Source organism: Andrena cerasifolii, chromosome 2 (assembly GCF_050908995.1).
Source record: "Andrena cerasifolii isolate SP2316 chromosome 2, iyAndCera1_principal, whole genome shotgun sequence".
Classification (NCBI taxonomy): domain Eukaryota; kingdom Metazoa; phylum Arthropoda; class Insecta; order Hymenoptera; family Andrenidae; genus Andrena; species Andrena cerasifolii.
The window spans coordinates 2321678-2346698 of NC_135119.1; the positions used below are offsets into that span (position 1 = coordinate 2321678).

Genomic DNA, 25021 nt, shown 5'->3' on the forward strand with positions numbered 1-25021 from the left:
TTGCAGTCTTCGGTCTTGTGCTTGCCACAGCAATTCCGATAGAGTGCGTGCGTGGTGATGTGCTTTCGTCGGGCTTCCACAGTTAATTCTCTGAAATATGGACACATCAGAAGGCAGTGATTCTCCAAGCAGCAATCGCACGGATAACTATTTGGTGACGTCTGAGTATGTGAGCAGGGTTGAGGCTGCGTTACAGCCTCAGCAATGCTTTTGCACGGCGCAAATGCTTTCGCATGAGCGACTTGGAGCGGCAGAGGGAGCTTGAGCTTCTCTTGTAGAGGCTGATTGAGCTGAGGCCTCCAGTCGCTCCAAGGCGAAAATCTTGGCCTCTACAAACTAGAACGCAGATAGTGGAGGCGGTCAATCTCCATGAGCTGGGTATCTTGTATTATGAGCGATGTAAACAGCTCGCTGAACACAGGCCAGTCTACATAGTTACCGGAGAAGGTAGGTAATGAGATCTCTGGTAGCTTAGAGGCTCGAGAAGGTGTTGAGCTTAAGGCGACAACTCAGGATTGAGCGATAGCCTCTACGTCCTCTCTGAAGCGATTCAGCTGGAGCTTGAGTTTCAAAGTCAGTTGTCGCACTTGCACCGCCACGTTCGACGAAAAGTACTCGTCATCGAGGTACTTCACAGGCCACGTAGACTCAAAATATTCGTGCTTCTTGCAGAATGCCTGGTGCACCTCCTCGACGTGAGCTGCTAGGAGGCGAATCTCGTCGAGAGATGTCGTATGAGCGTGAGTCGGTATTTGCGTTTGAAGGGTCTTGAGAGAATCAAAACGACCGACCTACGTTCTCGCTTTGAGATTGAGTTGTGCTGGGAGGATAAATGCAGATGATGCTCTCGTTTGCCTCTTGTCTGCTGACGAAGCACTCCCAGGAGTTTCCTTGGGGCAGTGAGCGTGGACGTCGTAGGCCTTGGTGACATTGGCCTTGACGACGTCTCCTTGGTGGACTTCGTTGGCTCGTCTCCAGCCATTCTAAACGTGAGCGTGAGCATCGTACTGCACTGCACTGCACTTTTATCGCTCCGACTCGAAGGACCACAATGTTTGTAAATGAGATAGCTCTAAACGTTAGGATGTCGGAGAGATTATGTACAATAAATAAGTGCACCACAACACAGCCGATTGAATAAAATGAGTTGCGTCCTTTATTTAAAACACATGTCGGGTGAGCATGAGCGTATAGATACGAGTTTTGAATGATTACCGAACAATTTAGTGAATATGACCGGCGCGATGAACTATATGTGAACACGCTGCCACGTGAGCGGCATCCACGGCGATTCTCAATCACTGATGAGCGTGAGTAATAAAAGTGATGAATACAATAGTCTTTGGGAGTAGCGATTGAGTTTGAATCAATGATTAGAAGCACTAATAAGGCTGAGAATTCACAAGTTACGAAAAACGGTATCAGCACGCGACACGTCTGTCTTCGCACACTGTGCGAACAAGAGTGAGAATCAATATGGAAGCCGCTTCCGCTGCAGCGTCTTCTCGAAAGATCTAGAAGCAGGTCGATGGGGCGCGCTGATTGGCCCATCGATTGCTGACCGCCGCAACTTCTGCAATCCGGAAGGTGCTGCTATGAGAGTGAGTGTGGCGGTGAGAGTAACTACCATATTCCCCAACAAGGTGTAATATCCAGTATTTTAGTTCATTTTCGATAATTGAGCTCGGGATGCATGGTTGAACGTTGGATATAATAATTCGTTTGGCTTTTGAGATAAGGGGCCGAACTTCACGTGCGCTACTTCCAACCGTTATCTTTGTGTTGTTGTCAACAAGTGGGTGCGCGAGCTCCTTGCTGCTTAAGTAGGAACATATTCTTCCGTGCGATATGCGAAACACATAACGAATGTCTTTTGGAATTATTATTTTAGCTAACGCTACTGTGTACTCCTGTACTGTGAGACCTTCCATGGAGGCAAGAATAGTAACTTGTTCACGTGTCGGAACTCTTTCTTGTTGGACCATACTTGAAAATAAAACTTTAGTAGATTAATTTAGATTTCGCTATGCGCGGAAGACTAATTCGCAAGAAGCGGCACGTGTCGAACCATACGAACACTCGAAGAGCGGTGCTTGTAAACACGTCCTCACTGTACGACGATCAGATTCCGAATCACAATTTCGATTTTAATAAAATAAAAAAGAAATTGAAGATATGATTTATCATTATTAAAATAAATCAATTAAACTTTGCTACTGGTTATTAAAAATTGTCTCATTGGCAGCACATATTAAATACAAATCCATTTTAGTAAAATATACGTAGTGCATTAGAACAGTAATATTATAAATTATTTTATACTAATAACTTATTTTAAATTAAAATCACTGCATGTCTTGAAGTCATTTTGGAGGTTTTACCCTTTAGGGCCCTGGGTTTGTCCTGATCTTCCTGAAACACAGTCCTGCAAGAGGTAGTAGGGGGGCATGTTTGGCGGCCTGTACCCGGCAGGGTATCGGTTAAGACCCCGTTGAGTGACTTCACAATTAAGTCACTATAGCTCGGAGAGGCACTATACTGTTTGAGTCTGCGCTCTAACCGAATATCATAACGCGTATCATTATTATCCTTATTATACTAATTAATGGTTTAGTATTTAAGAGTGAACGTGTTAACATTACTTTTGAGCGTGTCAAAAGTTAGTAAACGAAATATTGAAACTATTTTCAGACTTAAAAACGCCGTTTTGTTTTTGGGGCACCGAAAAAATTAACCTTAACTCTATTTTATGTCTAAAATATTCAGGGTACAAGTATGAAACTTGTGTTTAGTTTTGTTGCGAAGAACAAAAAAGGTATCAATTAGAAAAGACATTAGCTTTACAATTTATTTACACAGGCTACACAATATACACTATAAGAGATATGAAGACTCATGTGCGACTTTTTGGACGCTTTAAAGGATTGCACAAGATTCACTCGCAGCTTGCCGTGGCAGACCAAAGCGTCGTATCACTGAAATAATTGCACATGGCCGTGATAGACGTTCTAATATGATGCTAATACATAGGTCGAGCAACAAGAACTTAACGAAACAAAATACAGTTTGTACAACAACAACAGCAACAACCGATATTATAGAAAACGATTCGAAATGCACTGGCGCGTGCTACATAATGTATAATGTACGTACTTAAAATATTTTAAAATTCAAATAAAACTGGCTGATGAAGTAAAACATCGAGAACTTCACAAACTTCAAACCTGTTAATTCAACGGAATCGATTCTAAAAATATTTCAAATCGTTAAATCGCGAGACAAGTTTAAAAAGTTAAACAGAATATTCAATTTTATTCGTAATTCGATGGGAATTGTAAATTAATGCTAAAAAATTATACTGAATATACTTTTCAATACCGCAAATAGTAATGAAAATGAAAGTATATTGTATAATAAGAACGTGGTACTCCATATTTTAAAGCATCGAAGTATCTAGTTCAGTTACAATAGAGTTGTACCCGTATTTACAGCAAATTCTAAAATCACAAAAACAAAAACGAAAACAGAAACAAAAACATCAATGGCGTTAGTCAACTAAAAATTCATGAAGCTGTATTATTTATAAAAAAAAAGAGGGAACAAATCGCATTCATTAATGGACGTAAAACAATCACGTTGGCCAAACCTCGAATGCAATACAAGTATGTTACTTCTTTCGTTTTTATACGGCAGGCACACACACTTACGCACACGTATATTCTAATATTTGGACATTTGTACTTGACGTATTTTAATCGCGTGTATAACAAAATATTCGAAGCTACATTTCTTTTTCGGCTCCGAGAATCGTTGAGCCGCTTTCTACAAAAGTATAGTTTGCACTGTCGTACGTTTAACTAAAAATTTTAAACCAAATGTATTATAGTGTAATTTAAAGTTCATTTTAATGTTGACAGTACATTTACTTGGAAATCTCAAGCAAAATTCAAATAAAACGACATTTAATTGACTCGACAAGGTAGTTGGACCTTCAAAGCTATTTAGGCATATAATTTAACCTTTAGAGGGCAGGTATTTTTTCATTGAAATTGTAAATTTTATTTACTTAAAATTTATGCATATGTGCCACCAAAATGGCCGGCAAGGTGTCCAAATTTTTAGGTGGCCACTGTAGTGGCCAGCCCGGCCCTCTAAAGGTTAAATATTTATTAGGCCTGTGTTTAAAATCGTTTACTAAAGATGCAAGTGCTTTGTCAACTGGATACTACAAATAATTTGAACTCATTGTCAGTGGAGGTTTATTAAGATTAAAACGTTTGTTTAAAATACCTAACATAAATATCAACATATTATAAATCTGTATTGACACTCTTAGCTTTGGTCAGTTAAACAGTTTCACAGTGCAAACCATACTGCAGTCTTCAGGCTAAAATAATTTGGTCGTGTTTCCAACGTAAATTTCCCTCTCCTAATCTTATCATCCAATATAAATATCGTTTGTACGACAGCAGATCGTCGTAGAATTCAATTTATATACCAGTACCTAAACAGTCATCTCGGAAAACGAGAGATAAGAATTACTTATCATTTTTCTATATGACCTGCCTTCACCCTCAATTAATTAGTTATATGTACTAACATGGGTGCTTCAGGTACTCTCTTGAACAAATTCATATCAAATCTACAACAAAGATGTCTTCAATTTCAATAAATAAATAAATACCAGAGTCACGATAAACTTATTTGGTAAAATTTGTTATAAACTTCTTCCGTGTCTCCAACGAGATCAACCGAAGGGGATCGAACCATAAGGGAAAAGAATGACAGTAGTCTCGTTACCATAATTGTTTTACATGGAGAACTTATTTTCAATAAGTAATCATTGTATATAACGTAATTACTGTAATATCGTATTAACAACAGGCTCCATTGTAAAAATTCGTGTTCAAAACACTAAGATGTATAGAAATTTATTTTCTTCTATTCATTCCCTTATTTATTATAACGTTCACTTCTGTTTCGAACCCTTTAAACATCGTGGACGATGCAGAACATCGCATCCATCGTACAACAGCAATCTTCTGAATATCAGATACTTAATCCGAATAAATGTTCTAGTTTGTTTTGTATCCATACTACACATAAGGTGTCCCGTAGCAAATTCTACAAGCGGAAGGGTGGGGATACTACATAACAAAATATGTCGAAAATACGAAATAAAATGCTTTTGTAATTCGTCTCGTTTTTTCAGACAATTAAGTTTCACTTGCGGAAGTACGATATGCAACAAGCGTTACCTTACCTCAGATTTACGAAAACAATTCACTTTATATTTTTAATTTAGTTTGGTATGCAGAATCGCCACCCTTTCGCGTGTACAGTTGATTATCAGCCACCATGTGCTCTTCCTTTGACGCCCAAGGCTGATAATAGCAAAAATTATATGAAAATCAAACCAGATTTACAGTTTCAGAAATAGCCGTTGTATAATGGGTAGTTTCGTCGTTTTGTAGTTATCGTATAAGCATTTAATTCCGAAAAAACAGTAATTTTTAATTAGTGCTCTCGGCAGAAAAAAACGTTTCCGTACCAAGATGTATTGATCAGTTCCTGTTCGAAAGATGTTCAATTATGTACACTGCTAAATATTGGCGAGATTTAAAATAATGCGTTTACACCCTTCCGTTGAAAGCGCCCACTAGTAGAAAATATAGGAAAAAGTACGTGGATCGAGTTATCAATTGAAGAACATTTAATAACTGTCACCATTTTCTAAGTGTGGCATTTTTTCACCCATAGCAAGACATTTCAGATGGAGCACAGAAGAGAATCGAAGAAAATATATTAAACGACGTCTTAATCATTTCCAACTTGCGAACCGTAATTATTTCTATCCTTGTCTATGTCTACATCCGTCTCTGTATCCTTTTCCGTATCTTCATCCCTTTGTTCTGCAGTATCCTCTTCTTGATCCGTGACTTTCCTCTCGTTATCGGTGGACAGGAAATTGTCATCTTTGTCTCTTGAATTTGTAGAACGGGATTTGTTCAGTAAAGAACTGAACTCGCCAAATTTCAAAATTTCCTCCATGGCTGATTGTTCTAAGTTCACCTGTTATAGATAACTAATATTTCATTAACTGAGATTTATACAGTTTCAATATGTTAATGATTTGCGATAAGTATTATGCAGTTTCTATATGCAAGTTCCATGATAATGTAAAAATATGAGGAAGTTCCAGGAAAATTGTAATCTACGAAATCTACAAAGCCAATGAAATTGTTTACAACCCTTCCAGTCACGTGACTTTATAGATCCTATCCCATGGATAAGAGGTATACGAGGTTTAATATAGGGACCCTAATTTTTAGAATTAAAATTTTCAAAGCATCCGTATTTCTCATTAACAATATCTGAGAAACACAAGCACGAAATTATGAACTTTTAATGAATATATTAAATAATAGTTTTAATAAATTAACATGCTGAGAAGTTGTTTTCATTGCCAAAATTGTCATTAAGAGATACTTCGTTTTTGACCAATTATATATTAAATATTGAAGATATTGTAGCACGTATTAGTGTCATTCCGAATATATATCAACGGCTATTATCACCCTATAAGTACGAAAGATTGGTGATAAACTGAACAAGTATCGAATATTTTCTGTAGCACTGCTTCCTATTAAAGTTTCACAAAAATCAGAATGTGTCACTTAAATAGGTAATGTCTCTTGTCATAGAAATACGACTGTTTTCTACTCTCTGCACGCGCACTCCATCAAACACACATTATTGTATATACTCATTTATAGTGCCTCTACGAGCTATAGTGATTCAGGTGTGAGGTGCCCAGTGGGGTCTTAACCGATACCCTGCTGGGTTTGGGCCGTTAAACGTGCCCCCCTCCCCTCCCCTCCCCCCTACTACCTCTTGCAGGACTGTGTTTAGGGAAGACCAGAACAAAACCTGGGCCCTAAAGGGTAAAATAAGTTATTAATATAAAATAATTTATATTACTACTGTTGTAATGCAGTAGGTACATATACCTTACTGAAATGGATTTGTATTTAATATGTGCTGACAATGAGACAATTTTTAATAGTCAGTAGAAAGCTTAATTGGTGTCTTTTAATAATGATAAACAGTATCTTCAATTTCTATTTTATTTTATTAAAATCGAAGATGTAACACTTCATCTATAGGTCCCCGGTTTTGTCCTGATCCTCCCTAAACACAGTCCTGCAAGAGGTAGTAGAGGGCCACGTTTAGCGGCCCATACCCAGCAGGATATCGGTTAAGACCCCGCTGAGTGACCTCACATCTAAGTCACTATAGCTCGTAGAGGCACTGTACACTTTGATGTCGGTCGCTCTAGACGGCATACTCGAGGGCTCGTCTCACTTTACTATGTATATAGCTACTCCTCAAGACTTTCTCAGTATCGATACAAAGGAGCTTCGAAGCACAAACAGCAGTACAAAGCCGACAGAAACAAAAATCGACCTCCTTTTGCTAGGCTTAGTCACCTGTAAAAATCTTTGCGACGCAAATTCGACTGCAATCCCTTCGAGTATCACCAGGCGACCACCAACCATAGGAACCAATCATGCAAAAGATCAATCGCTCTTTCAAGCTTACGCATTCCCATAATATTAACGCTTTATGTGCCGACGGCGTGTTTTTACGTCGAGGGGTTTACACACTGCGCATGGTTTTAACGTGTTTTCACATCTATATTCTCTGAAAAGCATCGAAAGTACTTTGGAAACAATGCGAGCTCAAAGATCGCTCTGTACTTCGCTGCCTCAGATACACTTTGCTCATTCGACAATAAAATTGAGCTTCCGATCAGTCACCTAATGAAGATTTTAATTTCTATATGACCATTTTCGGGCTCCCTAGGGCATGTGGATATGTTTTTCGAAATATATGAGCACGCGTGAGAATTGGTTCACTATGTTATGTATACTCCATATGAAGAAAAAATGAGTATGACCGAATCAGCCTACACACATACTGGGAGAGCAACCGATGGTAAAGTCCTCTTTTGTACTGGCATTTAACCCTTAACTGGTATCCTGGGGTCGCTCGTGACCCCAAGCACCCAAAGTTCGATGTACAATTTTCGGTTATCTAAGTTGGTAAACTGAATTTCTAATTAATTTTATAATAATAGTTTAACTTTCTACGCTTCTATTATTTTATACATTACCTAAGATGAAAATATTCATAGTGGTTGCTCTAGTGTCGACTTTACAAATTTCTGTGTCCTTTTTTATTTGGGGTCTGCTACGACCCCAGTATACCAGTCACGTTTGCCAAAAACAGTATACCAGTTAAGGGTTAAATGAATCAGTAACGGGGATCTCTTTAGATAAGATATTCCCTTATTTCCTGCGTTTACATTGCTAAAACTAATCGCGCGTCTGGTTGTACACTGTTCGAGGTACAAGAAGACGTACGTGCAAAACAATTAATCCTGGGCTCTCCAAGGTAGGGGCCCTTCACGCGCCTGCTTCCCCTTCAAATCTTTAGCTATGACGGCGCGTGTCACCGTGTGTCACTAATACACGCTCGCTAGCACGAGCTCGACGACGGAGACGCTGGTCGGTCTTGGTCACCTCTTTGGCCGCGTTCAGATCTGAACCGAACGGCAAACCGAACGCAACTTGAGACTCCCTAATGCCGCATTCCTACATATGGAACGTATATTTCTAGCGATTTTCGCTAGTTTAGACAGAGTCTCGTGGCTCGCGACAGCTAAAGATTGAAGGATAGAGAGTGTTTAGAATAGTGCAGACCAAAGGTCTGTTGCTGTCTATTTTTTTTTATAAATGTAATACATGCAGATATACACAGCGCCTGCTTGATCCGCGGACATGGTGCTCGTGCGAACGGTGAAACTATTCTGAGAGTCCCGTAGACATTTCGAACCGTAGGGGTAGGTACGCTTGGGAAGGTCTGTGAGACACTCTTTGTTTATCACCAACTTGTCTTGCTTCTTCAAACTACTTGACACCCCCAATGGAAAGGACGACAACAAGTCATGGTGGTGCGAGGGACAGGGAAGCACCACTACAGTTGTTTACCCTATGTGGGTGAGCCATTTCATTGATGGTTCGGGACTTTACCGACATCGGCTGGGAACAGCCCGAACATCTCGGCGAGCCTGAGTTTCCTTTGGTCGAGGGTCCCGAGGTCCCTTCCTCAGTGTCATATAGCAGGCAAATCTTTGATCTGCACTACTCTAAACACTCTCTGTCCTTCAATCTTTAGCTGTCGCGAGCCACGAGACTCTGTCTAAACTAGCGAAAATCGCTAGAAATATACGTTCCACATGTAGGAATGCGGCATTAGGGAGTCTCAAGTGGCGTTCGGTTCGCCGTTCGGTTCAGATCTGGACGCGGCCTTTAGTGTCGCGCGGTATCCCTGACAACGCGGGCGAAAGTGAGAGAACCCTGAGTGTACGCGTACACGACCTTAGAGAGCCCTTAGACTAGCTAAAATCTAAATCTTCATCCGTTAAAACTCCAACCTACGTGCGCGCGAACAGAGGAAATGGCAACACCGCCTCACGGACGCATTCCACTACAACCATTCACCGGCCCGGCGTTCGGAGGGCTGCCAGCGACCGCTGGACAGCAGTGATGCCCGAGCTTCGAAAATTTTAGATTAGTCTCTTTCAAATTAACGTCGCAAAAAGCTGTGTGGGATTTCCCGGCCCAGGTAAGCGAGCCGCACGCTCCGCCTTGATGATCGGTTACTACTCGCACCCCAGATCACTGTAATGAGGTTTGAAAACAATGTCGACTGGTTTCGTACCCGTGTTTAATAAAAAAATTTAGCTACGACAGGGTTGACCGCGGCGCTATACCCCTGTACGGAGAGATTTTTCGCCACCTGCGTGTAAAAGTCAGAAAAATGGTGCATCGTTCCAAAAAATGACATTAACGGAAGCCGGTATAGGCGTGACGTTGAGTAGCTAAAGGGTTAAAACATTCAGACACAAAAATTGTAGAAAAAAATTAAAACACCGCTACAATCAAAGACGCGTCCTATTAGTTACCCGTTACGTCCGATCTATGCATGCACTGCATTAAGGATAAAATTATAAAAAAGAAAACCAGAACAATAGATTCTGAGGTTTGCAGAACTAACACATATTTGAATAAAAATTTAATTTCTCAATTTATGAAAGTACTGATAAACAACTAGCCTATTGTTTATTACCACCATGAATTTTAAAAAGAGCATTAAATACAGTATCAAATAAACGGTTTGCAAAAGCTTTTCACAACAATTATGGTTAAAAAATTAATAAAAGAAAAATTAAGTAAGCGTAAAATATTTTAAATTATCCATCATTAGGAGGGAATAATTTTTCCTCATTTTGCGGCGCAAATTCCATTCCAATATATTTTATAGTTCAAAAGTTATACGAAGAAGGCCCCAGATTCGTCAACCCGGGTAATTTCAAATAGCTCTTTGCGACGTTAATTTGAAAGAGACCATCCTAAAATTTTCGAAGTTCGGGCATCACTGCTGTCCAGCGGTCGCTGGCGGCCCTCCAAACGCCGGGTCCGTGCATGGTTGTAGTGAAATGCGTCCGTGAGGCGCTGTTGCCATTTTACCTGTTCGCGCGCGCGTAGGTTGCAGTTTCAACGGATGACCCTGTGGATATAGTGTTCGGTATCACCTAAAAGCAAATTTACAGGCCGATTTTACAAAACAAGTCGACAATCAAGAATAACGAAACTGCGGTGAACTGCAAAATTTTACTAGATAAAAAATCGTTCATGGTTCATAAACGTGTAGACGTTTAGCGTTGTCATGAGATACTGTATTTCTTTCAGCGCTCTTCATCACGTCCGCATCGCCCTGTATTCACACCGAGAGATATGCACTCTGCGCACAGTTTTGACGTTTATATTTTCTGAAGTGTATCAAAAGTATTGCCTCAGTGTCCCCGAATGTTTGCTCGAATGAGTTAAGCAACGTTTTTTCGGCAATAGCGAACACTGGGGAAGGTCTGGCCGACTTGAAGATGTAGCCTTCAAATCTTGCGCTACTTAAAGTGTTTATTTAGTTATTAAAGTATATTAGATCTTGTAATTTAGTTTAGTAGAGTTTCTTAGGCTGTGATTAGTTTAGTTTGATATTCTTTTAGTTTCTATTCCGGTTGTGTGTGTAAACGCGTGCTGTGATGTTGTTTTATGGATGGTTATTGGTTATCCTGAACAATCCATGTACATTATTTAATGTGAACAGGTATGTGCACCTACTGTACGAAGCATTCGCTATGTCCACGAAAAAGTCCATAGTATGGATTTTGATATGCCTCTCTGGGTTTCACTACGTACGTAGGCAGGTTAAATGTAATACAGCGATTCACCATCGATTTTTTAGAGTGTCGCTGCATTGCATTCCGGCGCCGAGTGTTCCAAAATTTGTCATAACTTCTGTGGATTGCCTTGCTTCAAGCTCTTTTGGCTCCAGTTGCTCAACATTTATAACTAAACAGCGAATTCTTGACCACAGTTTTGTTATTTTAGAGTTTCGACTTATTTTGTCATAGAATCACCCTGTAAATTTTACTCCCAGCTGTCGCCGAACACCCTATTCATGTACAGTATTTTCTTCTATAGACAGGGTGGATATTAGGCTGTCCCAAAAAAAAAAAGAAAATGATTGTAGCGTGAGGTCTTAGTGCGGGAAAGTTGTGTCTTGGGATCAATAACAACTCTGCAAAATTTCAGCCCTGTGAGTGAAATTTCCTAATTTCAAGGTTCTTGCCGCAACAGAAGATATTAACTCACAGGGCTGACATTTCGCAGAGTTGCTATTGATCCCCAGACACAACTTTCCCGCACTAAAGCCTAACGCTACAATCATTTTCATTTTTTCGGGACGGCCTAGTGGACAGTCATTATTTCACGTCTCTAAGTAACTGGATTCTTCACTGAACCGTTTAACAAGGCGGGTTAATGAGATATACCGAGAGTAAGCCAGATATGAATCACAGAGAGAGACTCTTAACCAGAGGTGTCCAAAGTAAATAAGTGTAAGCTCCGAAGCTTAGGGCACCTGCCCCCATTTTGCTTTCTTGAGCACATCTCACATAGAGAAAATGTAGTATTTTGTTTTGTTTTTTGAAATCTTAATTTGTATGTGTCTCGTTACATCTTCGTAGGCGCAATACCTGTGGATTACTGTTTTTCTTTGCGAAAGCAGGTCCCGCACTTCATCCAAATTATATTGAATTATACATAATATGCGATTAATTTGCCAAGTAAAGAAATATTCAAAGATATATACAACTAAAAGTAGTTCAAAAGAGACCGTGTGTGGATGCTTTTTCGCGAGGGAATGGGAAGCCTTGTAAATTCATTGATAATATACTCGTGAATATTTCATGAAAAAATATAAAAATATAGACTTTTACTCTTCATTAGTGAGTAAATTGGCAACAGGATTTGCATAATATACGAAGGACTTATTTGTTACGTGATATACAATGTTTTCTCAGAACTTACTCATTTGAAAGTAGATAAGGGTACACAAAAAGTATCTAACCTTCCGCGGTCTGCCTCTTTTTCCTTTAGCAGGTGTAGACGTTGCCAACTGGCAGCTAGAATTCGACAAACTAGTCTTCCTCTTTGGCCATTGCATGTGCGAGTCCAGGTGCTGTTTTAGTTTGTCCTGCCTAGCAAACATCCGTGGACAAATGCTGCAAGCAAACGGTCTTTCGCCTGTGTGAACTCTTCTGTGTCTAGCTAAATGAGAGGCTCGTGTGAAGGCCAGAGTGCAAAGGTCGCAGGAAAAAGGTTTATACTGTGCCCTGTCGGATTTAGGCAGTATCATTCTGGTTTCTTTTCCGTCGTTCAGCCCTGCCCTCTTTGAAGGGATGTCGCTCTTTTTCTTAATCGTTAATCTTGAAATATCTTCTGTACTCTTCGAAGAATCCTGCGAATAGGATGAACATGTAATGTAAACAACAAGTTACAACGATGACTGCTGTGATCTTACAAGAACGGTCGAAACAATTAATGCTGCTTTTAACGATATGATATTACGTAAACAGATAATTGGAGAATAAGAGACTAAATAAAGGAGAAACTGTATGAAGAATTAAATGAAAGACAGACTGACGCAGAAATGTTTACAAAGCATAATTAGTAATTTAAATATTTTAATTTGTTGTCAGAATAGCATGTCTGTGTTGCAATGAATGAACGAATGAATGAACATTAGAGCACCAATGATTTCGATTACAAAAACCAATTGAAATTGCGATCATCTCTTCATACCAGACTTTCATCTCGTTCTTGTAAGTCGTCGTTCATCTGTATGTCCGGTACCGTTGGATCTGTCGACCTGGTGTTAAAACTCGGCTCAGATTTAACCATGTTCGACAAATTTTCATAACTTTCATCCCTCGTTGAATCTTGCTTTAAAATAACGCGTTCCTTCGACCTGAATTCGGGGGGGTCGCTGTTCCTTGTAGTACGTCCTACGGAGACTCTTTTCTGGCCTTTAAATCTTGTTTCCCGTCTATACATTGGTGGTGGCATACGTCTCTAAACAATAGCAAAAAAGTTTTCAAATATTAAAAACCAGTTCGTCACATTGCACCTACAGTAGAGTCACATAATTTAATTTTTAACACGATTCCAAAAAATATTTTCGTAATTATAAAACCGTAAACACATCATTCTTACAGCTTTGATTGCTGATATTTAATCCGGATACATAAAATTAATATATTGTTTAATATCATAAGTTGTAAATATACAATCCACTCTTTACGCGACACAGGTTCAAAAGACGCAGATATGCACTGTGTCTAGTTTCGGTAATAGGTAATTCGAAAAAGACAAATAAATACCTAAACGTGTAAATAGTGAATCGAACATCATTTAAAGTTATTTATCACATAAATTGAATTATTAAATATGAGAACGTGTGTATATAAATTCTATGGAAGGAAGGGGCATAATTTAAATTACGAAGAAATTGAACTTCCTATTGAAACTTCATTAGTGTGACACGAATATATCACAGTAACTTCCCGCAATTTAACGAGACTTTACAATTTTATGCATCAGACCTGGAACTTTTCGAGGGGTACCAGTACTTGCAGTGATCAAAGAAAGTGAAACGAGTTCGTGCTTTTTTTCCTTATTATTAGTCTTGGTTAATTATTAGATGACGTTGGAAACGAAGGATAAAACGAATAAAAAAAGCGTCCTGATTAAGTCGGAGAGTAGCTCCTTTTTCATGTTCAGATATAGTATACTCTAATTCACAATGCAAATCCTTGATGATCAACAAACATAACAATACAAAATTGCAGTGTAAAGAAAATGCATTTCAAAAGAAATTAAATAATACTTTTGAAGCTTTGACACATCAGGTATAAAATTAAAATTAAAAGTAAACACTAATGAGAAACAGTCTAATTTATATCATTATTAAAGATGCCTAGAAGAGCTCAGGAACCCATTTGAAGTAAACCACGTAATTATCTCCTAAACTATTGGTTATTGAAAACAATGTTTCAAGTAAAACTTACTTTCTTTCGAGGGGGACATTTTGTGATGGTCACAAATCTTATCTAGGTGGACGTGCCTTCGAGATTTCAAGGTGACCTTTGTTTTTTTTTTAAATGGAACTATATGTTTTTATTCAGATGGGTGTATAGCCCGTTCCGTGATGAATGCATCGATCTTTAATATGTCGATTTTCCAAGGCCATTCAAAGTTACTTATTGTTTCTTCAACACTTACTTTCTTTGAACGTCCAGAAATTGTTCCTTACCTTGTCTATTCAAAATGATTACCTTGGACGTCATGGATTGATTTACTTTATCCTTAAAAGATAGCTGCATCCTCTCCAACCCTGTTGAAGTAATTTATTGGCACGCTTCCCTAATACGATTATTCATGTTATCAGGGGTAGTAGGTTCTACGCAAAAAATTTGATCTTTTATGAAACCCCAGAAGAAAAAGTCTAAGTGCGTCAAATCCGGAGATATTGGTGGGAAGAGTATCCTGCTTCCTCTCCGTACCCGACTACCTCTGTTTGTAAACATTAGTGTGACTTCGAGTCATGTTTAAGTCTTGGGGACGCTCAGCGAAGGTAAGTATTGAACGGTAGTAAATGACCTTGAATGACTTTACCCTATCTGAATAAAAACATATAATTCCATTTTTAAAAAACGAAGGTCACCTTGAAATCTCGAAGGCATGTCTACCTAGATAAGATTTGTGAACATCACAAGATGTCCCCCTCGAAAGAAAGTAAGTTTTATTTGAAATACTGTTTTCAATAATCAATAGTTTAGGGGATAATTACGTGGTCCACTTCAAATGGGATACCCTGTATTTACATAAGTTTTATGCGTGAATGAAGACAATACGGGTTGGCACATACAGGGTGAAACGCATACATACTCTGTTACAAGTCAATACCTGAATAATCAATAAAGATATCGCGAAAATTATTGGTGATAATGTAATAATAAAAACGAGTGCATCGTTTAAGACATAAAAGTTTTTGCGAATGATCGCAAGGTCGTACTGAATTACTTATTCAAGTACAAATGCTTTGCCTGCAGTTGTATAGTGGCAGCCAAGATAAATACGTTTTTAATTTTGATGTAAAACTGTCTCAACTTGTTTTTACGTTAACAAATGTTCAAGTAAATTTTGCTATACTTTCATACATTATTCCATATTCTGCCTTATGCATCTGCAAAGTACAATTAAGAATCCAGACGAAATTTTAGTACAAGCAATATGAATTTTGTTTTTTATATCTCAACTTCGATTACGCGTTATCTAACAAAGCATTACAAAAAAATACAAGTGTGTCATGTTAGATCAATGAATTGGCGAAGAAAGTTGAACTCCACGTTGAAAATAAATTTTTTAAGGTCAAGGACACCTCACGACAACTAAAAATTTACATCTTTCTATTCGTTCTGGCTGTCACTGCACTGCGTTCCACATTAGAGCATACTCATTTCGCGCAGGGATACACTGATTGGTAGTCAACCGGCAGGGAAAGTGCTGCGACCAATCGCGAAAGTGCTGCGACCAATCGCGTGTCAGATCCGCGGCAGCTGCGCAGATCGTCCGCAAATCGGTGGGGGCGTTGGTACACTCTTATATGGAACGCAGTGTATACAACTATTGAATGGCCAGCGCCCTGCTAGGATTCTACATATTAGCTTTTAGGTACAGTATTCAATACGGGCTTCGTAGCAATTCCATCCAAAACAACTTATTCAAAATAACACTTTCCATTTGAAAGTTTAAATTCATACACAGTATAAAAACCTCACCCTATGACTAAGGGATATGGTTATCCACTTTCCACCAAACAGATAATCTATTTAAAACCTATGACATAGATTTTATTTATCATTGTCATGCAACATTTCTAAAAAACATTTCGACACTTATACATAATTATTTCCTACAGAGCAGTCAATCTTGTACTCTATTCATACTTATTGTTAGATAATTTACCTTTCGCCAACATAATTCAATGTATATAGTAATAAGTTTTAACCGGCGTGGCTCATAGAAACCTTATCGATTAATATTATCAGAATATGGTCTTCCAGTTAAATGACATCTAAAACAACTTGCATCAATTTCGAAAAATTATATTATCAATATCTTACCATTAGAACATCATCGAGAATTTCTGCAGCATTCTCACTGATTATTGAGTATTGACTTGCAACGAGTTATGTACGTAACTGTATAGTATCGCGTTGCATAGTTAGAGTTAGAAATTATTCGAATTGCTTCGAATAAATAGTTATCTAAGATAATTATTCAACTATAAAATTCAAACGAATTTTCTTAGTCGAATCTTCGACCTGGATAATAATTATTTGTTATTATTACATTACTGGGATTATTCATCGTCATTTAATTGAATAATTATTCAACCATTATTTGCATCATGATGTCAATTACTGTTGACAGTTGTTCGTTACCTATTGATTGATAATTATTTTTGCAAAAAATAAATCCTAAACACGGCGTTGTATGAGTAATAAGCTGCTGATAACAAACAATGCAAATAACGAATAAACATGTAACTCCCAGAATAAAAGTTATTCGCCATCCTATGCTAAATAGTGGAATGAATTCGAATTCGTTCGTGACGAATAAAAACCTTATCCGTTATTCGTCACCTGTGTTCGAAGTTGTTAATTCTATGTGACTATGTGAAAAGTACCCGCACCTCAACACCGGCCGCGAACTCTTTTCAGGGCGGGTGGTCTATTCCAGGCATGGCGAGCCTATGGCATGCATGCCAGAGGTGGCACGTACGAAAATTTTGCGGGCACGTCAATGATGGTGCTATCACTAATATCTGTATATTAATCTAAACTATAATTATTACATGGACAGATATACCGAAACATTTTTGGCCAGCTCCACGACAATGAGTATGTCAAGTTACGAATTCATTCTCATGAAATTCTATGCTAATTTTTAAACATCTATTAGTTGTCTATTAATTTTTTCATCTATTAAAACCTACCCGACAAGTCAGCAATTCGATAAATATTATTTACGAATTTTTGGCACGCGCAGATAAAAAGGTTCGCTACTACTGGTCTATGCGGCTTGCTTTGCTCGTTGCCGTGGCGAGTGAGAGGGACTGAAAACGAGTGAGAGGGCACGCAACAGCGACAAGACATAAATACGGTCGCCACTGCCGCTGCGGCGTCGTCTACCGAAAAAATACGGAATAGGTCTCTGCCAGCTCTCAGTCTCTCACTCGCCGCGGCAACTACAAAAGAAGTAGCGGCAATAAGTACGGCTGCTTTTGCAGACAGAAGACGCGGGTTCTTTCGAAGACAGCACTGTATTTAGCAGCGAAACTTACGATTTGAGTTTCCGAAGATCGGAGTGGTTCGTCGAATGAATCCTCGTGTCCATCGATTACCATCGGATCATCCTCCACCTCGATTTCTTCCACCTTGATGTGATCCTCCAACGATTCTACGGAAGACTGTTTCGGCAGAAAAGGAATCACGGATGGTTCCTTCGTGTACTCGGTTGTGTGAACCCTTGTTTCTATGTGACACCGTTGCATCCGCGCCTCGACTCTCGTGTATGGACTACGATTGTTCTCCTGGTTCCTTTGATCACCGGAAAGGCCACGGATTTCCAGATCCGTCGCTGTTTTTATCAGGGAGGGTAAATGTTCCTCAGCGACATCAATGGAACCTCGATACATGAAGTCTAAGAGACACTCCATCTCTTCAACTGCGACACCTAATGTTCCAAATTTGTTATCAGTAACGAATATGCGGTAGGAACTCCGTGTCGTATACGTATCTAAACTAATATTAAGGAAACGCATTTCAAATTAATTTTCTTATACATTACAGTACTGTTGATACTGAAGATACAATATAGCGCGATTGAAATACAGTAAGGAGCATAACTGAACCAATAACCACTAATTTTGTATAAATCTTTATTTATTGCTAAGAATGTAGAAGAATATTAAAAAATGAACATTACAGTAAGTTTTATTACAGTTAAAAGTAACAGCAGAAATTTTTTCAACAATTAATGTCTCCTCGTTTAGCACTGACAAACAAAATGGATTGACTCGGTTTTGCAGCGGTCCGTAAAAGGAACGTTTATGTGGAATGTTTCAGCAATATGTTTACATCTAGCAGTTTGATATGTTTACAAAATATTAGTTTACGTCTCAGCACTCAATTTCTAGCAGTCAGTCGAACGGAAAAGTACGCAAGTGAATTACAGCGAATATGAAGAAAATTGCTTCAAATTGTTTAAAAAAAGTAATTTCTGTTTTGAATGACGGCTTATCAACACGTCAGACGGCGAAAAATTGTAGTGTTAGTCAGTCGACAGTGTAGAGAATAAGAAAAAAAATACTGTAAAAGTATGTTATTAAATGTTGGAGGAAGACCAGAAAAATTATCACCGCAGGATGAACAAAGAATTATACGGTTTGCCACATCTGGTGAAGCTTCAAGTGCAACCATGGCCGCAAAATTATTAAAAGAAGATACGGATGTACAAGTAAGCAAGTGGACAGCACAAAGAACCCTCAAAGGAGCTGAGTTTATAAGCATTAAGAAAAAAAAGAAGCCGATGTTATTGAAGAAAAATATAAAACTTCGTTTGCAATTTGCTAAAAAATATCAAAACTGGACAATTACTGAATGGGAACGGGTTATTTGGTCAGACGAGACCAAAATTAATAGAATTTGTTCAGATGGCATGTCATGGTGCTGGATTCGTAAAAATGAAACGCTCAAACCACGACATGTAAAGCAAACGGTAAAACATGGAGGCGGACCCCTAATGTTTTGGGGTTGCCTAACAGCATTTGGCGTTGGATCACTGTACCGAATTAATGGCATCATGAATCAGTACATGTACAAGGATATTTTACAAGATCATCTCATAGATGCTGTTGAAAATATGCCTTTTGAAGATGAAAATGTAATTTTCATGCATGACCGAGACCCTAAGCGCACTGCTAAAAGTGTGAAAAATTGGCTCGGTACAAAAAAAATTCTGTTCTGGATTGGCCTGCACAAAGCCCCGACCTCAACCCCATAGAGAATCTATGGGGTTTACTAAAAAGACGACTTCGGGATTCATATGACTCCCAACCAACTTCAATCACAGATTTGTACGATAGAATTCAAGAACAGTGGGAAAAAATATCTCCGGATTATTGCAAAAAATTAATGGAAAGTATGCCGAAGCGAATTAGCGCAGTTTTGCAAGCAAAAGGGTTGTGGACGAAATATTAAAAATAAATAATATATTAAATATTGCCAAATATGGGACGTGGTGCAAAACCGAGTCAATCCATTTTGTTTGTGTGCTAAACCAGGAGAGATTAATTATTGAAAAAATTTCTGATGTTACTTCTAACTGTAATAAAACTTACTATAATGTTCATTTTTTTAATATTCTTCTACATTCTTAGCAATAAATAAAGATTTATACAAAACTAGTGGTTATTGGTTCAGTTATGCTCCTTACTGTAACTAACAATAAGCCAAACCACAGATTTCTTTCAGGTGAAGAAGAAGAAAAGGGAATTTTTTAAGATATCGCGAATTTCAACTTTTTACACTACCCTGCGTTTGGAAACTATTAAACGTTGACTCGCTAATTTTGTATGTACATAGTATCCGAGAATATTAAATCGTACTATGCAATGCATTACAAAATTGGGCTGTACTATAGAATCAAATGATTCGAATCTATTAACTTACCTTTTAAGATAAGAATTGGCTGTTCACCGTAGTGTTCCTTAAAAACCCTTTCGAAGTAAGGGCTACATGCTGCTAAGACCAACCTGTGTGCCCGCAGCATACCACCTTGACAAGCTAAGGTTGTGTCAGTCAATGAACCACTTTTGTACAGCCCTTCAAACAACCCAGACAAGTTCGCCAGGTGATTGTTCCACGTAAGGTTGAACGTCTTCTCGCCCATTATTATAATGCTTCAAGTGTTCTTTAACAAAAAGAAGATAAATTCATTTTTTAAGCAGTAAACCACGAATTATTTTTTAGAAACGTAATTCTAGCTTCTGCTGTTTATCGCAGCTTAAAACTCACAAGGAATTATCCGCGAAGTGTCTGACACCGATTTCGATGAAACTTTGCAGGTGTCTGCTGTTGGCGGGTTTGAGGGGTAAAACTACCCTCCAAATTATCCCCACACACACACGCGATATTAATTAAGAAAGTATTAAAGATAGACAGAAGCTTTTTCAATAAACGTATATATGTACATAGAATGGCTTTTAACGAAAACTAGCATGGTGCATACAGCAATGAAAGATATTAATAAAAAATACAACAATTCATATGTCGTTAGAAGTTTTTGAAACAAACCGTTCTTTTGAATTCTAAAACCAATCCACATATGAGAGATAATATATTAATGTTTTAATCACTTATACATAACCAACTTCCCTTTCCAAAATTTCAAAGTTTTAGTACATACTCGTATATCGACGTGGGTATATGGAGAACAAAACAGACATATTTGAAAATCCGATGGCGTATTGCTATTCGGTTGAAAACAAAGAAAATAGCAACTTTTGTGGTGATATAGCGATAATCAAGTGTACCTGGTGCAAAAAATATGTATACTTGAAACATTGTTTTGACACATTTGAATTTTCCTGTATAATTTTTATAATCTGAGTATGGAATACTCATATTACATTTAATATGAGTATTCCATACTCAGATTATAAAAATTATACAGGAAAATTCAATAAAATATTTTGCACAATAAACAAATAGCTTTTGATAAATAAGGTATGCAAAACCTGTGACAACATACGTTACATATTTATAATGTATATCAGCCTGGAGGAAGTGGCTGCACTTAGGCAGTTTTATTTATGAGTAATTTCCAATATGTATCCATTAATAGTTCCAAATATAAATGCAACTGTGAGTTTTGGAATAAAAACAGCGTATTATTTCCTATGTACAAAACTGTTGAAAGGGAAGAAAGAAAAGTGAGTTTCATTTTTTCTTACTAATTTTCTCCATTACTGTGTACACCATGTTATATTTCATTGGAAACCATACAACATTTGTTGAGAGAAACTTTTTCTATCTCTAATGGTTTCCAAGATAGCATTACAGGAATGATATTTTGAATGGTAGTTTCACCCTTTAAACTTAAGTTGTCGCGGCTCAAAAAAATACCTTCCCTTTATTTTTGATTACGTCACGAATACGCAAAGTTATAGGTACCGATATCGACGCCAGACACTTCATGGATTTTCTTTGTTAATTTTAATCCTGTGTAACTCAAGTACATATTACTCTGAGGCATATCGGCGTTCAAATTATCGTTACATACTGACTTCATTAACTCTTGTATAAATAGAAGAACTCGTGTTTCATATAATTAAATTAATCATTGGAGTTGGAATCACTATTCTATATTTAGAATAAAAACCCTTATTCTATTATATCGTGTACAAAACGAATATGGATCATCTGATCCGATTAACCGGCTACTACAACAAGCAAACTTATATGTATGCTGATGCAGTTAATTTCTTTCATGAATCTGTGGACATATTAAAGAGTAAATTGCACAGAATGCTAAGAGCGAACGATCAAAATAGCTGGTAATCCGTTAACGCGACAAAACTAAATATTCCACCCCTCACTTTTCACTTTTATTCTATTTTCTATGTATTTCTATTTTCATTTTCGTTCTCATTTTCATTCTCATTCTCATTCTCATTCTCATTCTCATTCTCATTCTCATTCTCATTCTCATTCTCATTCTCATTCTCATTCTCATTCTCATTCTCATTCTCATTCTCATTCTCATTCTCATTCTCATTCTCATTCTCATTCTCATTCTCATTCTCATTCTCATTCTCATTCTCATTCTCATTCTCATTCTCATTCTCATTCTCATTCTCATTCTCATTCTCATTCTCATTCTCATTCTCATTCTCATTCTCATTCTCATTCTCATTCTCATTCTCATTCTCATTCTCATTCTCATTCTCATTCTCATTCTCATTCTCATTCTCATTCTCATTCTCATTCTCATTCTCATTCTCATTCTCATTCTCATTCTCATTCTCATTCTCATTCTCATTCTCATTCTCATTCTCATTCTCATTCTCATTCTCATTCTCATTCTCATTCTCATTCTCATTCTCATTCTCATTCTCATTCTTCACCTCTATTTTTTCATTTTTCTCTCCATTGTTAAGTATAATTTGATATAGTATGCATATATGTAGATTTATTTTTATCCAACACGCAGAATGTTATGCATCCTTGCTATATAATGGGTTCTAACCCGTTTATGATTAATAAATAAATAAATATATGGAATAAAAAGTTGGACATTCGATGTAAAATATCGAAGGTACTGAAAAAGGCATTCTGTAAGACTATTTATTTGGAGTTTATGAATATTGTTCATAATATTATATTAGCACTAGTATAATTTTCGCATTAGCATTATTAGAAGCGTAAAGGTCGGAGAAATTTTGTTAGAGCAGAAATCAGAAATTGAAACGACTCGAATACTGCCAGAACGGCCACATGCGCCTGGCGTAGGAGTCCGCGGCGCAGAACACCGTGTGATAACTGATAGATGGGAATGCCGCTTTTTCTAGCTGTTTCACTGTGTGAGTGCAGGCCTCTCCGAGATTCATTTTCACGCGGTATAGACATACCGCCCTTGATTCCATGCTAGTTTCACATGCAAGATTTTTTATAGAATAATTGATTCCAAACGTATATAGGTATGTATAAGGTGGCACAGTAAAGTGGCTCATCAATATTTACATTGTTTCTAGTAACTATCACACTGTAAGGGCGTGAGTCACATAATGTATTCAGTCCACATCTCTTTCGCAGTTGACAGTAGAACATGGTACCCAGATAGCACACGTCGTCTATAAGTCGCCTTTAAGACGTCTATAAGCCGCCTTTAAGACGTCTTCAGACGTGTTGAAAGTCTGAAAGAAGTCTTCAGACGTCTTGAAAGTCTGAAAGACGTCTTCAGACGTCTTGAAAGTCTGAAAGACGTCTTCAGACGTCTTGAAAATCTGAAAGACGTCTTCAGACGTCTTGAAAGTCTGAAAGACGTCTTAAAGACGGCTTATAAACGTCGTGTGCTATCTGGGGTAGTAACAGAACATGTAGAATGGTTTATATCAGTGTTACTCAACCTTTTTCAGGCCACCGCCCCCTTAGTTATATCATATTATTTCAACCGCCCCCTGCCATATAGGTACAGGGTGTCGTATTTTAATCTTTTCACATGATTATCTCCTAAAGTTTAGGATCCCATCGCTGCGACGCAACATTCCGCACGTTCTAGACACAACTTTCGACATCTTTAAGACGTCTTTCAGATGTCATTAAGACTTTATTAGCTGCCTTAAACACGTACCCAGATAGCACACGTCGTCTATAAGCCGTCTTTAAGACGTCTTTCAGACTTTCTGGATTTAAGACGTTTTTAAGACAACCTAAAGTAGGACTTTACGTAGAAGTCTTTAAGACATCTGTGTGCTACCTGGGAATTGGTATAAAAAATGCGTTTATGGTTTTACACCGTTAATGAACTTTGATAGATAATCATGTGCAACCACGTGTTATTAAAATTTTAATCGCTTGCATTCCCGCCCCCTATTGCCTAACGTCGCCATGCCGCCTCCAGGCCGCCCCCTTAATTCCTACCCCCCCCCCATCCTAGATAATTGAAATGCTCCAAAGGCGGCGGTAGCGGCTACTTTGAGAAACACTAGTTTATAGAATGCTTTTGGGGGAGATTTAAGACAGTACTTACAAAATGCAATTGTATTTTGTTTAATGAAATCATATGCTTTTTTAGTTTTACACGAATCTATTACACCGTCGGACAAAAAATGCGATTTTTATATAATCTTAATGAAATATATCGTTGCCGACGAATTTTTGCTTGCTGAAAACGAATTTGTCCATAAAATGGCGTAGCACGTAAGGATTTTGAGGAAAGTGAGGTTAAACATGCCAAAAAAGCTTATTTTGGTCATATTCAAGCCAATATGTAAAAAGAACGGTAGGTCCTAGCAAAAATCCAACTACTCGAATTCAGCAAGAAAAAATGTACAAAATACTTATATTACTTTAATAGTTACAATAAATTCTAAGCAAGTAACCGCGTACAGAAATTGTAAGAGACTGAAATCTCTTTCTTTGAAAAATGAAAAAATTTGCAAACAAAACAATATTTTGTTTTTTAAACAGTTAATTCTTTAAACAAATTATTTTTACAAATCCTATGTCGGATTCGAAATCAGCGACCTCAAAAATGACAACTTTTTCGTGCATTTACCCAGTTTCTTTTAACAAAGTATATTGCAAAAAAAGTTATACTAATTTGTTTAGTTAGCAACCCCGCAGAATACGATTCTATATGTACCACAACGTGTAATTTAAAAAATAAACATTAAATATAGCAATGTAGAACACGTCTTCGTT

At 37.7% G+C, this 25021-nt stretch overlaps 3 protein-coding genes across 5 annotated transcripts in view; 1 reads left to right on the forward strand and 2 right to left on the reverse strand.

Moving 5' to 3' along the window:
• Window positions 1-25021, forward strand: part of LOC143378523 (uncharacterized) — a 497243-nt gene that overhangs the window by 206272 nt on the left and 265950 nt on the right. The gene's annotated exons all lie outside the window — the stretch shown is intronic.
• The window catches only part of LOC143378514 (acyl-CoA Delta-9 desaturase-like), a 271792-nt gene that overhangs the window by 31013 nt on the left and 215758 nt on the right, over window positions 1-25021 (reverse strand). The window lies entirely within an intron of this gene.
• Window positions 2835-25021, reverse strand: part of LOC143378499 (uncharacterized) — a 50602-nt gene continuing 28415 nt past the window's right edge. Inside the window, exons 2-6 of the mRNA XM_076830297.1 lie at window positions 20267-20507; window positions 17878-18269; window positions 13272-13541; window positions 12538-12927; window positions 2835-6072 (exon numbers count right to left, since the gene is read on the reverse strand). Of these exons, the coding sequence (XP_076686412.1) occupies window positions 5818-6072; window positions 12538-12927; window positions 13272-13541; window positions 17878-18269; window positions 20267-20486 (1527 nt within the window). The 5' untranslated portion in view covers window positions 20487-20507 and the 3' untranslated portion in view covers window positions 2835-5817. The remainder of the gene's footprint in view (window positions 6073-12537; window positions 12928-13271; window positions 13542-17877; window positions 18270-20266; window positions 20508-25021) is intronic.